This window comes from Juglans microcarpa x Juglans regia, chromosome 2D, assembly GCF_004785595.1.
Source record: "Juglans microcarpa x Juglans regia isolate MS1-56 chromosome 2D, Jm3101_v1.0, whole genome shotgun sequence".
Lineage (NCBI taxonomy): Eukaryota > Viridiplantae > Streptophyta > Magnoliopsida > Fagales > Juglandaceae > Juglans > Juglans microcarpa x Juglans regia.
The window spans coordinates 13,675,178-13,690,939 of NC_054596.1; the positions used below are offsets into that span (position 1 = coordinate 13,675,178).

General features: G+C 35.0%; 1 protein-coding gene across 1 annotated transcript; it reads right to left on the reverse strand.

Moving 5' to 3' along the window:
• Positions 1 to 4,020: 4,020 nt before the first annotated feature.
• On the reverse strand, positions 4,021 to 14,167 carry LOC121250404 (probable ATP synthase 24 kDa subunit, mitochondrial). Its single transcript, XM_041149533.1, has 7 exons — positions 13,918 to 14,167; positions 12,348 to 12,441; positions 11,620 to 11,764; positions 10,285 to 10,395; positions 9,972 to 10,118; positions 5,250 to 5,372; positions 4,021 to 4,319 (listed from the first exon to the last, which is right to left on the reverse strand). Exons 1-7 carry the CDS (start codon positions 13,954 to 13,956, stop codon positions 4,256 to 4,258), a joined length of 723 nt encoding a protein of 240 aa, XP_041005467.1. The 5' UTR covers positions 13,957 to 14,167; the 3' UTR covers positions 4,021 to 4,255.
• Positions 14,168 to 15,762: the final 1,595 nt, after the last annotated feature.

The window sequence follows — 15,762 nt, forward strand, 5'->3', positions numbered from 1 at the left end:
ACTCCCTCTGATGATGTGAAGACTATTTCATCAAAATGACAATCTTCAAACGTGCCTTAAAAATATTTTTAGTCAAAAGCTCGATATATTTAATGATGAAGGGATAATCAAAACAATCATAAATTTCAAGTCTATGTTGAGGACCCATCTTAGAATGTTGGGGAGGTGCAATTAGAACAAACACAGCATAAACAAAAGTACGAAGAGGAAAAATATTTGGTGGTTTGCCAAATGTAAGTTGCATTGAAAAATATTTAGTATAAGCAGTTAGTTTTATTTGAATCAATGATGTAGCATGCAAAATTACACGTTCCCAAGAAGAGAGAGAGAGAGAGTTTTGTTTTCAAAAATAATGGCAGAGCAATTAATTGTAGACATTTAATAAATTACTCAGCTAAACCATTTTGAGTATGTGTATGGGCAACATGATGTTCGACATTAATCTCAACTAACATACAATAATTATCAAAAAATTTAAATGTAAATTCTCTTGCATTATCCAATCAAATATACTAAATTGGATAATCAGGAAATTGAGCCCGTAATATAATAATTTATGCAAGAATTCTAGCAAATACAACATTTCAAATAGAGAGTAGACAAACATGTGGCCATCTAGTTGATGCATCTATTAAAATCATAAAATATCTAAATGGCCCACATGGTGGATGTATAAGTCCACATATATCTTCATGGATTCTTTATAAAAATGATGGAGATTCAATAATTACATTATATGGTGATGATTTGACAATTAACTTTTATTTGGAACATACTACACATGGATAATCATTTGATAAAAGAATCTCCTGATTCTTTAAGGGATGTCCGTATGAATTCTCAATTATTCGATGCATCATGTTTTATCTCAGATGACCAAGACGATTATGCCAAAGCATAAAGATCTTTGGATCAAATCAGCACTTTTAATGCATTATAACATGTGATTCAATTCTTTTTAATGTTGTATAATATAGCCCAGAAAAGAAAGTTGGGAGTTATTCTAATATGAGTTTCTGATCCAAATTTATTGTTGTAATGTAAAGATATTCATCACTGCCTTCATTGGTGGTTTCAACATGATAACCATTACGACGAATATTTTTAAAACTAAGTAAATATTCTAGACTTCAAAAAATACAAAACATTGTCAATACAAAATTTTGTTCCTTTTAGTAACATGATATCGACTCTTTTGGAGCTTTCAATTAGGTTTGATGACCCAGATACTCTATTGACATTGGCTCTATATAATGTTAAATATTGAAAATATTTCTTATCCTTAAGAATTGTGTGTGTTGTACAACTGTCTGCCAGATACATATTTCACTAATTATCTTGGAATTGGTCAATGCATCAATAGAATTCATGTATCCTTATAAACAAAAATATGTATAAAACTTTATTAATGTAAAAGGAAATTTAAAAAAATGTATTAAAAAATAACGACTCAAACACAATGTAATTATAAAAAATAAAATAAAATTAATTGTTATGATCATATGCATCACTAATCAAAATATCATTATTTTTGTTTGGATCTATAAAGAAACCAGAGTAGAACTAGTTGAACTAGACATGTAGTTTTTCATTACCAACTCGTTTTGTTCAGCATAAACAATATGTAACTTAGTAAATTCTCACAGTTGATATTGATGTTGCAGGAGGCACATTCAAGACATAAATATGTTATATATTTCACTTCAAATATATTCTAGTGGTTTTTTTTCTTTGCACAATGTTGTGCAACTTCAGGTGCATTTAATCATAATGAGATTTTGGGATGAATACGGTCTTATGGTACACATATCACCCCCTTAAACTATCCCATATAATTAATGGATATTTTATTGTGAGGTACTCAATTTTTAATAAAATATTATTTTTAATTTGAACGATCCTTCAGGGATGCTCCATTTCCTTTTTTAATAATATTTCTAAAATTCATTCATCAAGATGAATCTCAGCATCCATGATAAATAATTGTTCCCAAAAACATTGATGGCAACAAATTTGAGTTTTCTAAGATTCAACATTATCTATAACAAACAAATGAAGTATGAGAAAGAAATATTTAAAATCGAACTCATATATAGAAGACAAAAATATTCATCACATTTATATGATAACATTATACTCTATATAATACATCACATAAGTCATATCAAGATTTTATAAAATGATTTATATTACAATAAGCATATATCATATTTATGGAAGAGAAACTTGCAGTGGTTCGAGAAATGTTACGCAAATATCTTGCTAAAGATCAAAAGAACATGACCATGGTTGGCTAGAGTATCGTGCTGATAACGTGTTGTAAAACTTAAGAGAAATAGTAAGAGAATAAAAAGACTGCAACATAAGAGTAGCTTTTCGGGAGCTTAATATCATTTACTTTGAATTTCTTATATCATATAAATGATTCTCAAGACACCCTTTTATAGAGATAAGGGATAAGGAATATGAAAGGGTGATACATGAATTAATGAGATACATTCACGAGTTTAGAAATCTCAAGAGTTGATACATGAATATGGTAGAATTCTAAAATGTGGAATCTAAATGGTCATTCAACCAAGTTCATGTATACATTTATAACAAACATGTCATTTTATAATAAGACAATATTTATTGTGTAATTATATTTTTAAAGTGTTTAATAATTTTATTTTTTAATTATTTTTATTAGAACAAAGATGGGGCATCTTCGTAAAAATTAGAATCCATAGCCTAACTTTCTTCATAAAACATAGCAATTACTACATGTAAACGGATAATTTATTATTATTATTATTATTATTATTTCAAACTTTATATACTTCAACTTAATTTTCCTTCCTCTTAACAATTAAAGTTAAACCAGATATTATTTAATTTTTTTATTTTTTTTTACAGTGGGAGATATAATTCAATGATATTAATAGTTTAAGCTATACCCTTCTGTTCCCAACTTTCTTCTTCCCACCCCTTCACTCAACATCAGTTTTGGAAGAGTAAAAACTCAAAAATTGTTCATCTTGAATGTCATCTCATCCTATAATTCATTAAGGTCTCATTTGTTTAAAAATTAAGGGCCATGAAAATTAAAAAGAAAGTCACACCCTAAGTGCATGTATAGCCTTATATTCGTATATATGTTCTGTATACTTAAAAGACTCTTGCCTATTTGTATGATCAATAAAATTTTATCCATCGATAGAAATAAGAAAGAAAGTCGCAAAGGTGGGAAAAAGCAAAGTAAGGATGAACTTGGTTCCAAATCAAACAAAAGAAGAAATCCTAATTGTACTGAATCCGAGAAAATTTAGGCACAAGCATTATCTATTTTGTCATGGATTGCTTATACAGAAAGGGGGAGGAGAGACCCTCTTGTTCTCGTGGGCGATTAGACCTAGTGTTTTAGTAGAGTTGTATCTCAGGATTTAATAAATACTTTTATGCAGTAACTCGGTTCTTAATAGTTTGAGTAACGTTACAGTATCTTAGAGCGTGTAAATCTCACGTACTCTTAAAATAAAAATCTACCACTTTTTTTAAAGAGAGTACACGTAATCTACACACTAAAACATCGTCTCTTTTCTTTTAGAAAAATTGGATCACAAATTTCGGAGATCATAACCGGAAAAATGATCTCTGTTTACCTAACAAAAAAGATCTGTTCTTCAGATTGGAAATTTATCCTCGTCTAGCTGTAACGGTCTTCTAATTTCAATTCTGAGAGACGATGATTGAATTACTTTTCCTTTTCAATTATTTTCCTCGAATAAGAAACCTACTACAAGCTTTTGGTAGTTTTGGACAGAACTTCCAAGCTCATAAAAAAACATAGATTTCCACACTCGAAACCTAAACTAATGGGTATCAATGAATTGCCAATTCAACAAATTTCTCCAGTGTTTTCTGCAGGAGATTTCAGAAATGCTTTCTGGAGTTCCTGTACATGGTTGTGCACCTGAAATATTTTTTCTTAATCACAAGAAAAGGAGTAATTACAGATCATGGGGTACTCAGATCCTCTGGTTTCCAAATCCTGTAATTTTAAATCTTGAGACTCACAATCTTGCAATTACCTACACAACTTATTTCGAATCCACTGATCAGATATCAAAGATCACAGTATCCAACAGTGACAAGGAAAGGAAATAAAAGGAGATTTACTCCCAAACCTCCATTTTCCAAACAAAAAATGTTGGTTTCAACTGCCCAAACAATTATTGACCTCAAACAGACAAGTCAGGAGCAAATTCCAATCTTAGATGAAGTTCCGAATGTCCAAAGACTTGACATCAACCATTTCCTCATCCTTGAATTCCTCCCTGAAATAAAATCAAGACCAAGTATTAGTTCCAAATCAGTAAATGTAAAGAGTGTCAAAGGTGTTTAACCAAACAATCAGTCAAATATCGAACATGCAGAGGGAAAAAAATGCACCTGAATCAATCTGGTTAAGAACCACTACTAGTTCTTTCAAAAAAAGAAACTAACTGCTACTAATTCTACTTAACGACATCACAGGTGGGCCATTGCTAAGACAGTGAAAAGTAACCTTGTGGCCAGGATCTTTGCTATCACTACCAAAGATTTTGCACGTTGTCTGAGGCCCTTCAAATTGTCACTGGCCTCTAAATTTGAATAATTTCAAAAATAATAAATATGATGCCACCTCCAGAGGGACTAGTCTCAGCCCCATCCTCCCAGTCCTTTTCCAACATCTAAGTTTTCCAAAACATATATAAACATGTTTTTTTTTTTTGTAAGGAAGATAACTACATATGTGAACATATATGAAGAATACACTACGATTTTATTTTAGTCTGTTCTTCCTTTCAGCCTTTCCTAGTTCATAGTCCCTAGCTTGTATTTGGGTGTTTCCGCATGTATACTTCCTATGTACTTGGGCTATGCCTATTTACTTGCATTAATAAAATCTCTTATTACTTACCAAAGAAAAAAAAAAACATCTGTTCATAGTTAAAATACCTACAAAGAGATCAGATCAATGCATTGCTAGAACTTCGATTTTTTGACCCCCAAGAGACCTAGACAATATTTCTCTTGCACACATCTCCTTTGTTAAACATCTATGTTTGCAGAACCACATTTCTACAGCCATTTATCAAAATCAATGGTCACAGAAATATCCCAGGTCTTTGAACTCTCAGTTATCTAGAAAACTCTGAATGGTCTGCCAAAAATTAACTGTAAAGTGGGTAAAACAAGATGGTCAGCAAGCATTAACAACATACCGCTTCTTTTGAGTTTCCATTGCCTCAAGAGCATCTTTCTTCAACTCCTCCAGTTGTGCCTTGGCAATTTTGAGTTCTAACTGCTCTTCATACTTGGGCAAATCTTCCTTTCGGATTCCAAGCCTGGAAAAATGAAAGCATAATTGAGAAAGGATGAAAACAAAGCCATGAAGTCTGCATCACACGTCAACCAGAGAAGCAAGAAAAAAACCATAACGGAAATGCAATAAATTTTTTTTGATCAGTAAATAAGAAATTTTATTGATAATAGGCGAAGCCAAGTACATGGGACATATGCAAGAGCCACACCTACGCATGACTGTCTAGGGATACAAGAAAATCATGTACGTTCATGCCATTAAAGTCTATTACAATCGACCAATGGAATAAAGTGTGCAGAAAAAAGGTTTTAAGCTTGTCCATTGTCCGTTCATGATTCTCAAGCTGCAATTTGAGAATTACCCCGGATGCCTTGCCAACTGGCCAAAAAGTCAACAACTCTTCTTGGCATTACCCAAATGAGTCTCACTCTCGCAAACATATCATTCCATAAACTCATGGCTACGTCACAATGCAATAATAGGTGATCCATAGACTCGCCACTTTTCTTACACGTAAAACCAATCCAATACAAGGGTGGAGAATAATGCAGAATGAGGATAGCCTACTTCATAAAATATCAAGGCTAGATACTTCCCTAAAACAAATTTTCAGACATCAAATCTTGGACATAACCCATCTTATGTGTGGAGAGGAATATGGTCAATGAAAGACAAACTTCTTCAGGCCTGCAGATGGAGGGTTGGGAATGGGAGGACTATTAGATTATGGGAAGACCACTGGGTCCCTAGTTTCAAAAATCTACGAGAGATGGGGGAGCTAACCAGAGGAAATGATCAGAAGATGGAGGATTTGATAGATCAAAATACAGGTTGGTGGGATGTGCAAAAAGTAAGAAGATTATTGCCTCCTGAACCTACTGATGCAGTTCTGAAAATCATTCTCAGTGCAGAAAGCCATGAAGATAAATTAATATGGGATATGGAGAGGAATGGTTGTTTTAGTGTGAGAAGTGCTTACAAAATGTTCAGAAAGCTGAATTCAGAACCAGCAGAGGGGGAGTGCTCTACTAGCAGTGCAAATTATCTGGAATATGAGGGTTCCTCATAAGGTTAGGGTATTTGCTTGGAGGGCATGCATTGAGGCTCTTCCCACAAGAGGCAATCTGAAAAGAAGGAAAGTAGTTGAAGATGCAACATGTCAGCTTTGTTCTTCAGATATAGAAAGCACAGCACATGCCCTTTGTCACTGTCAACTAGTTACAGGAATGTGGAGCAAACCGTTTCCTCAGCTCAGATCAGCAGGACCAAATGGAGATTTTAGGGAGATGGTTTCTTGAATACAAGACAGTTGCTGTAAAGATGAGGTGGATAAATTATTTATGATAGCTTGGGCATGCTGGTACAGAAGAAATCAATTGGGTTGAAGACAAACAGATCACACCGGAAGAAGTCATCAACTATGCTCTTTCTTTGCATAAGACCTACAAAGCAGTTAGAGTTCTCGATCATAGTACAAAGAAGATGTCTCAATGGCAGTTACCTCCAGGGGGAATGACCAAACTCAACGTGGATGGGGCAATTTTTCATGCTGAGGGCAGTGCAGGGGTAGGGCTCATATTAAGAGATTGGGAAGATAAAAGTTTTAATAGCAGTGAGTAAGAAAGAAGCTGCTGTGATTGAGCCTTTGGAGATTGAGCTAATAGCGATACTGAGAGGATTGCAATTCTGCATTCCTCTTGGTCTTCAGTCTTTATGCATTGAAACTGATTCATTGTTACTAGTCCAAGAGATAACCAGTTCTGAGATTTCGAATTCAATGTATGGGAATGTAGTAACAGATATTCAGCAGCTCAAGAGCAGATTTCAAAGTTGTTCAATTGTACACATCAATAGAGAAGCCAATGAATCTGCACACAGACTAGCAAGGTTTTCTAGAAATGTTATTGATACTAACGTATGGTGGGATTCTGTTCCCAGTTGTGTTCAACAAGTCCTATGGACTGACTTACACTTGTAATGCTGTTTGGCAGTTAATGAGAAGTGTTTTTCTATATATATATATATATATATATATAAATCCAATACAATAAAGTGGTGTTTCCTTAGATTACCTAAGGTAAGAATCTTCCCTAACGAAGCTGTCCACACAAAAAAAGAAGCTTTTAGGGAGGCCTTAGTCTTCCATATGTTCTTCCATGGAAAACTTCTTGTAGAGTGTGTCATAAGAGACTTATAGTACAGCTGTACAGTAAATTTCCCCTTATTGGATGGTGACCGTTTCATCTTATCTGCTCCTCCAGACACTCTAAAATTGTGTATAAGATTGAAGAAATCTGTAAATGAGTCAATTTCCCAATCTTGGGCAGCTCTAAGAAAAATGATGTTTCCATTGGGGTGATCCACTAGAGAGATCCATAAGCTTTGCAACTGAGGCTGTCTTTCTTTGTGCAAGGTTGTATAGTATCAGGTAGGCTTCTTTAAGAATTCGATCTCCACACCATAAGTCATCCCAGAATTTAGTTCTAGAACCATCCCCAACTACAAGGCGTGTTGATCGATGGAAGTTAGTCCAGCCTCTTCTTATGTGTTTCCAAGGCCCCACCCCATGTGGTCCACTCAACTCATTCGAACTCCATCCTCCCCACAATCCACCATATTTTAAATACAACTTGAGTTCTGCTAACCTTCACAATTAAAATGCATACGAAAGAAATGCTACAGAAAGTATGACACATGGCCCACCGTTCAGTCAAGTCATCATCTAAATGGAGGGAGGGTAGCAAGAAAAAAAAAGTTCCAAAACAAAAGCTTAGAAAACCGGCTAGGGATTCTCCTTGAGAAGTCATCATCTAAACAGATTCTCCTCTGTCCATCCTCTCTAAAGTATCCAAATTTTATAACATCAAACACAATGTTGAGATTCACTGCAATTTTTGTTTTGATAAGTAATAAGAGATTTTATTCCCAAGAATAGGCATAAGCCCAAGTACACAAGGTGTATACAAAGGAAATACCTACTACTTTCTAATACCAAAAGGAAATCTAAAACAAATTCTCAAAGGTCTCCTAATGAACGTTCTTTGCATTTGAAGCATCTCCCATTCCTTTCAAGCCATAGACAAGAAGGAATCATCTTCCAAATATCAACAGTATTCTTGCTACCCTTCAATCCCTTCCACCCTACCATTAAATCCACCACTTCCTTAGGCATTACCCAAAGAAGACCAAACCGATTCAAAACCTCATTCCACAAGAACCTGGCCACTTCACAATGAAGAAAGAGATGATTAACAGATTCCCCATCCTTCTTGCACATGACACACCAATCAGCAATGTACATACCTTTCCTTCTAAGATTTTCAGTTGTCAACCCTTTGCCCAGGGATACCACCCAACAGAAAAAAGCGACCTTGGGAGGAACTTTCACTTTCCATATGTTTTTCCAGGGGAATTCACAGTTCCTGTGACTGGTTAATATGCTGTAAAAAGAGGAATTTGAGAACTTAGAATTTCCTGCAGGAACCCACAGCATGCTGTCCTCCCTACCTAGCATCAACTTTGAATTGTAAAGTCTTTCCAGAAAAGCCTTAACATCATCCACTTCCCAGGCATTAACATCCCTAAAAAAGTTAACAGTTCACTGAATATTATTGTCAATGCAAAAGAAAGAATATCCCACAGCTGCATTTTGATCCCTTGCAATTCTGAAAAGAGGGAAAATCCAATTTAAGTGTAGATTCCCCACACCAAGTCATGCCAGAAAAGTATCATCTTCTCACCTCCCCCACCTTTAATTTAATATGATTAGAAAATTCCCTCCATCCTTTCCTAATGAACTTCCATAAACTCACCCCATATGCACCTCTTGTATCTTTTGAGCACCAACCTCCCTACAAACTACCATATTTTACATCAATAACCTTTCTCCATAAGACATTTCTTTCCAAGTGGTATCTCCAAAGCCATTTCCCAAGTAATGCTCTATTAAACAATCTCAAGTTTTTTATCCTCAACCCACCACAATCAATCCGTTGACATACCTTCTTCCAACTAACCAAATGGAACTTTTTTTCTTCTCCTTTACCACCCCATAAAAAATTCCGAAATAAACTCTCAATTCTTCTTTCTACCCTTGCCGGCAACGGAAAAAGAGATAAGAAATAAGTCGGAAGATTAGACAAAGTACTTTTTTTGAACCATTGATAGATTCACATCTTGTGTAAGATACTGATTTAGCTGGAAAAGGTAAAATGATATATATCTTGGCACTTCGTTCTCTTTGTTAAAAATCACACAAGCATGCTTCTAGAGTGACTCAAACTATTGCGGACATGTCAATGGTCCAAGGGCTCATCTTTGAGCCAGAGCACTTGTAACCGTTATTATTTAACCATCAAAACGGTGGGAACACGTAAAAAGGTGTGGTAGTCAGATGAGCCCACATAATCTTAAGGGGCTAATCAAAAGTAAAACAACCTTACCATACAGCTCCCCAAAGCATGCACTTACCTAGAAAACTACTTATTGTTAGATAAATGAAACAGCCTTCCACGCAATAACTCAAATTTAAGGGTTAACACTCAGCTGGTTGATTACCCCACCGTTGACGCGCCCCTCCAAGAAAAACATTTGAAACCCAATGGGTTAAAATAGCACTTACTTCTTATTGATTTTATCAAACTCTGCAATTAGAAGAGCCATCCCTTTCTTGTCATTCCTCATGAGGGGCTTTTTAAGTTCTTTTTCAACTTTTTCCAGTGCATCAAACATCATTGCCTCTGCACCAAGTTCATCCGTGAGACCCCTCCTGCAGCAGAAAAACAGGCACTCACATACATGAGCATATACAACATGTGGCACAGGAAAATAAACAGTTAGAATCAACAAGATATTGCCAGCTGCAACATTAATTAGCACACTGATCATATCTAAAGTAAAGAATGCAACTAGGTGAACAACAGAGTAGCACATACTTGATCCGTATTTCCTTCAATGTCAACAGATAATTCCGAGCATCTGGAATATTTTGAGTTCGTGTCTGTATGGTGAACTGGATCCTTTGGGATTCTGAGAACAAGTCTGCCCTGCAGGAAACATAACAGCAGAAAAATAACTTAGAATGAAATATTGATTACAAAGGATGAATGATAGAAAGTGATTTCAACAAACAGAATATATACTTATTCTTCACGTTTTGTAAGTCATACAAGTATGACTTCCAAAACCACGTGATTCAGTAATTATAATGTAGCGCGAAGGCTTAAATATAAATTCTTGTGATACAAACATCTACCAGGGACTAATGAATGTGAGTAAGTATGTACATGCGTGAGTGGCAAAGACTTGGCATCATTGATTTCCAAAGTGTGAGACAATAATGTTTAATAAATGTATAACTGCTTCATCATGACCAATTCACAAGTTACCATTAAAGGCTGCCCAATCAGATGACACAACATTGTAATTTCCCTTCATTATTTTTCAGGATAGGAACCAAAAAGAAAAAGTAGAAATGCAAGAGGATACAGTCTACAGAAGCTACTCTATAAAGCATGGGGCAGTTCAAATTATCCTTCGAAAGAAATGGATCATACTAATCAGAAACATCCCTAGGATCTCATCAAACTTTTGCAAGTTCTGACATCTGCGATGGAATTGCAGAGAAGAAATTTGAGCAAAAGTTAGGTGTGGCATCCAATTCTATGCGACTGGAAAACGTTATCCTAATTAATAAATTATTTTGTAGGTGCTTTTGGAATTACTGATTAAGACAAGTTTACTTGTATATACATATATAATTAATATCAGTTCAAAAGAACATTTTTTTTATGACATTGAACCTTACCAAGACAGGGCTATTCAGAATTTCAGACCCAACCTGAGTAAACACTGGATACATAATCCCACCAGCCAAAGCCATGTATCAGGTAATCCAGGGTGACTCCTAATCCGGAATGGAACTCTTGATGTCTGGGTCTACAGCCCAACCTTTGACCATAAGCCTTTAATCTATATCTAGATTCATCTTGTCAACATTCTTAAATTGGTTACACCACTAGATGCCTCATAATCCTTTCCAATGCGATTGTTTGCCCTGACACTCACACCCCCACCCCAGAGAATTTGAAGTTTCCTTTCTATCGGGTTTCTTTTTCATTTACTTGCCACTCCTTTCATATTTTATTCCTCGGAAACTGAACTACTAAAGCGACATAAATACTTGTATAATAGTATCGTGCATTTATTTGTTCATAGCATTGTACATTGAAACTGCAGCAGATATGTGGACCCAGACATCAAAGACTTACTTTTCTCTTATCGTCTTCATGACCTTGGCGTACTGAGAAACTGCAGCTGGATCTTCCGGATCAATGGTGATCTTCTCCTTTCGAAGTATCCCTAAGGCTGTCTCGAATTTCTTCTTAACATCAAAAAAGATGCCCTTCAACATGTCTGTAAGGGTCAAAATTTAAATTATTTGTCAGCAAAAAGGATAGTATAGAGGTAAAATTTCAGTGCCAAACAAATAAAAAGCATATAAAGTTGAAGAAAAATTTGACGTTTATGGATCACTGATGCATGATGACAATCATCGCACATTTTCTATCTTGCTAGATAGGGGGAGAAGGGGTAGGGGATAAGAAATCGCTATGGGCCTTTAGCATTACCCATAAAGAGTCAACCTTGGAGGATATTAGATAAAAGCAGATATTTGATGTAGGAGATAACATCCTGATTCAGCTTTCTATGGTAAAAATTCTTCTAGATATTAGTCTACTTGTGACATTCATAGATCCATTATCTTTGTACTGTATGGCTAAAATACATATGTTATAAGCAGGCATTGACAGTTAAAAACGTAAATGACAAGTGCATGCATGATGTGCATTTTCATATACGGTAGCACGTGCATGCCAAGTGATGAAAAACTATCTAACGCACTGTACTTTTCTTCTCTCTTTTTTTTGAATGTGGACAATGCAATTGAGGCACCATTAACTGACCAAAACAATGAGAAATCTTCATATTGACTCACCATCTCCCTTAAGAGCAGGTGGACCAGCTTGTTTGGCAAAGAAGCGGGTAGGAATAGCATGAGCCTGCTGCAAGGTGGTTTGGCTACCAAAAACCTGTAGTTTCAAGGGGAAAAGAAAAAGAAACAAAAATAGAAGTAGAGAATACTAAGTCAGCTGGTTGCGCAATAAGATCCTTAATAAAAGTAAAGATACGTACAAATTTACTCTCTCTCTCTCTCTCTCTCTCTCACACACACACACACACACACACACCATGTTGTGTCATTCATATATTTCATATATTTAAACTTATCAAAAGAAAAAAACATTTCATATATTTCAAGATTTTTTTATAAGTAAAAGAAAAAATATATGTATCATTCATATTTAAATGTGTGCATCACTCATATATATATATAGATCTAATTCTGAAATTCAGATGCCATCAGAATTAGTAAAATCTACACACTGCGACAAGAACAAATTTAGTTCTTCTCAATATGTGGCAAAGTCCAGTAAAACACTGCCTACCAAGAGAATGGAGGTCAGGTTGGTTCACTAAAATCTCAACCCACTACATCATGGTTACCATTGTCTTAAATATTTTCTATCAAACCCCCAACTAGGTGTTTTCTCTTGTATACATCCAGTGTACTTGGCTACGCCTGTTGGTATTAATAAATTTTTACTTATAAAAAAATATATTTTCTATCAAACAACAGTTTACATAAACATATTTTATTTCTTATGCCACCTTATCAAGCTTCCAAACTTAGCATTGAAATATCCTATTGAATTGATCTCACCCACCCATGTGCATCAACACATATACGACCATCCTCTACATCACTTTTTGTTGTTAGATTAAAAACTTCTTTTTTTGTTCTGATAACAAAAACTTACATAAAGATTAATCCCCCTCCACATTATTGTTGCCATGCTGCCTCTTTTACCCATTTGTTTAAGTTTTCATTGGTTGGTAAAAAATTGGGTAAAATATAACATTCTTTGAATTACCATCACCAATAAACCCAGTGACCAACATATACTTCTTCTATCTAAAACTTGCATTCTTTTACAGAAGTTTCACACCAACCAAGCAAAACATGAAATAAAAGTTCCAGTTTAAAATAAAAATCCCAACCATACAGCATTTGCCACCAGAACAAACCACTCAATTCTAACTATCCGACGGATCCACAATTAACATCCAACGCACTCAAAAGAAAAAGCAAAAACATTTTCACATACAAAAAACACCTGAAAAATAATTTCCAATTCCCAAAATCATCACAAATTACGGAAGCCCTGACTCAATGTGGTGTAACCTAGAAATGCAGGAGACCAAAAGAAAATAAGCCACATAATCCCAAATCACTCATCATTTCAGATCTAAAAGAAAATATTTTGCTTGGCTTCCAATAGAAAAATTCACTTCCAGAGTAACCAAATGAAGTCAAAACATAACTCCACAGGAAACAAATCGAATCTGACCGGCTCGAATATGAGAGCTCTAGATAGGTCAAAGAATCAGATTACGATCCAAATATACAGGTACAGGAATATCCATATCGGGATATGAGGAACTACCGGTTTCGATTTGGACAAGAGTCGAAACGAGAAGGCCATGATCGCTAAGCGGCGTCGTTTTCCTCCTGTTCTTCTTGTTCCAAATGTGGTGGGTAGGGCGAGTGTAACGGTGCTGTTCTGTAACGGTGTTAATCTAGGGTTTGCCCTAAGGAAAGGCTCTGAGAAGGAAGTATCGAGATGCTGGGGTGAAGAAGGATCGGCGTACTCGTTTAGCTCAAGATCAGTTCAACTGAGTCAAACTGTTGTACATGGCGTGGGCTGGGCTGGACCCGATGGACTCTGTCTTTCCATTATCTAGTCTCATGGGCCTGGAGCGTTTGCCAATAGGCCGGACTGATGTAAGGACTTATTTGTAATTTGCTCTGGGCGTAGTTTGGATAATAAGATGATTTCATCTCAATATTTAAAAACAACTCAAATATAAATATTTTTTAATTTTAAATCTTAACTTTTTAATATAATCATTACAACTTTTTCAAACTTCTAAACAAAACATAAAAAACAATTCAATTTTTCCAAATACCAAAATAAAAATAATATTAAAATTATAAATTATATTCTAACAATATTTTAACTTTATAATTTTTTTATTTAATTTTTTTTTCTCTCATTTCCCAAAATTCATATTTCATCTTATCTCATCTTATATAATTCTCAAACATAATTTAAATATAAACATTTTCAAACTAATCATTACAACTTTCCCAAATTTTCAAACAAAAAATAAAAAACAATTCAACTTTTTCAAATCTTCAAACAAAAATAATATTATAAAACTATATTCTAATAATATTTTAACCTTATAATATTTTTTGTTCAACTTTTTTTCTCTCATTTCCCAAAATCTAAAAAATATTTAACTCAAATTATTTTACTATTATTCACAAACTATTTTACTATTATTTTCAAAAATTTTATATCATCTTAGTATTTAAACGAGCCTTTAGACTTTTATTTTAAAGTAGCCCATGCCCTTTAGGTTTGTTGTTTCAGTTAGTGTTGCCTAGCAGTTTATGTACTATGCTGGGAGGCGTGTCAAAACCATCTAGAATGATATAGAGAGTTCTTTTCCTTTTTCTCTATTTTTTTCTCTATGATTTTCTTATTGAAGAGGGGCTCCCTCGAAGAGAGCATATCCCTGCTTTTCCTGATTACAATTATCAACAATTTGTTCATCGAACTTGTTCTTATTTATCTATCTAAATGAAGCGTGACACTACAAGTTTGCCAGAGATGAAAGGAGTGTATGTTCCTTAGGGATGGGCAAAATTTCAATACTTTGACTCCGTCCAAACTCCAATAAGGCTCCAACTCCAATGGAGTCGGAGTTTTCGGAATTCAAAGTCAGAGTCGAAGTAACTCTGACTCCACTAGTTGGAGTTTGGAGTCGGAGTCAGAGCCCATGTGGGCTCCGAACTCCGACTATTTGTACCTTATATTGTATATTGTAATATAAACATCATGTAGCCAAGTGGCCTAATGGTTGAGGCATGGTTTTGGTTCTCAGAGAATTTGCATTCGAGTCCCTCAAGCCCCATTTCGTGTTTTGCAATTTTTTAAGAAAACCTAAAATGATGCCACTTTTAATAGAGTATATATTCATCTCTTTCATAGAACAAAATCCTAACCTATGCATTTCCTCTCCTCTCTTCCCCTCCAGGCTCCAGCGCCTCCATGAGTAATGTCACTCCTTCATCTAACAGGATGTTTATTGACTTTACGTCATAGTGTATGATCGTGTTCTTCACACCACAGTGAAGATACTCTACCCACTGGCAGCACCAATGCAAATCTAGAGGGGTTGCTTCCATGGAAGAGGTGGGACTTTTGTTTTGTGGAGATGCT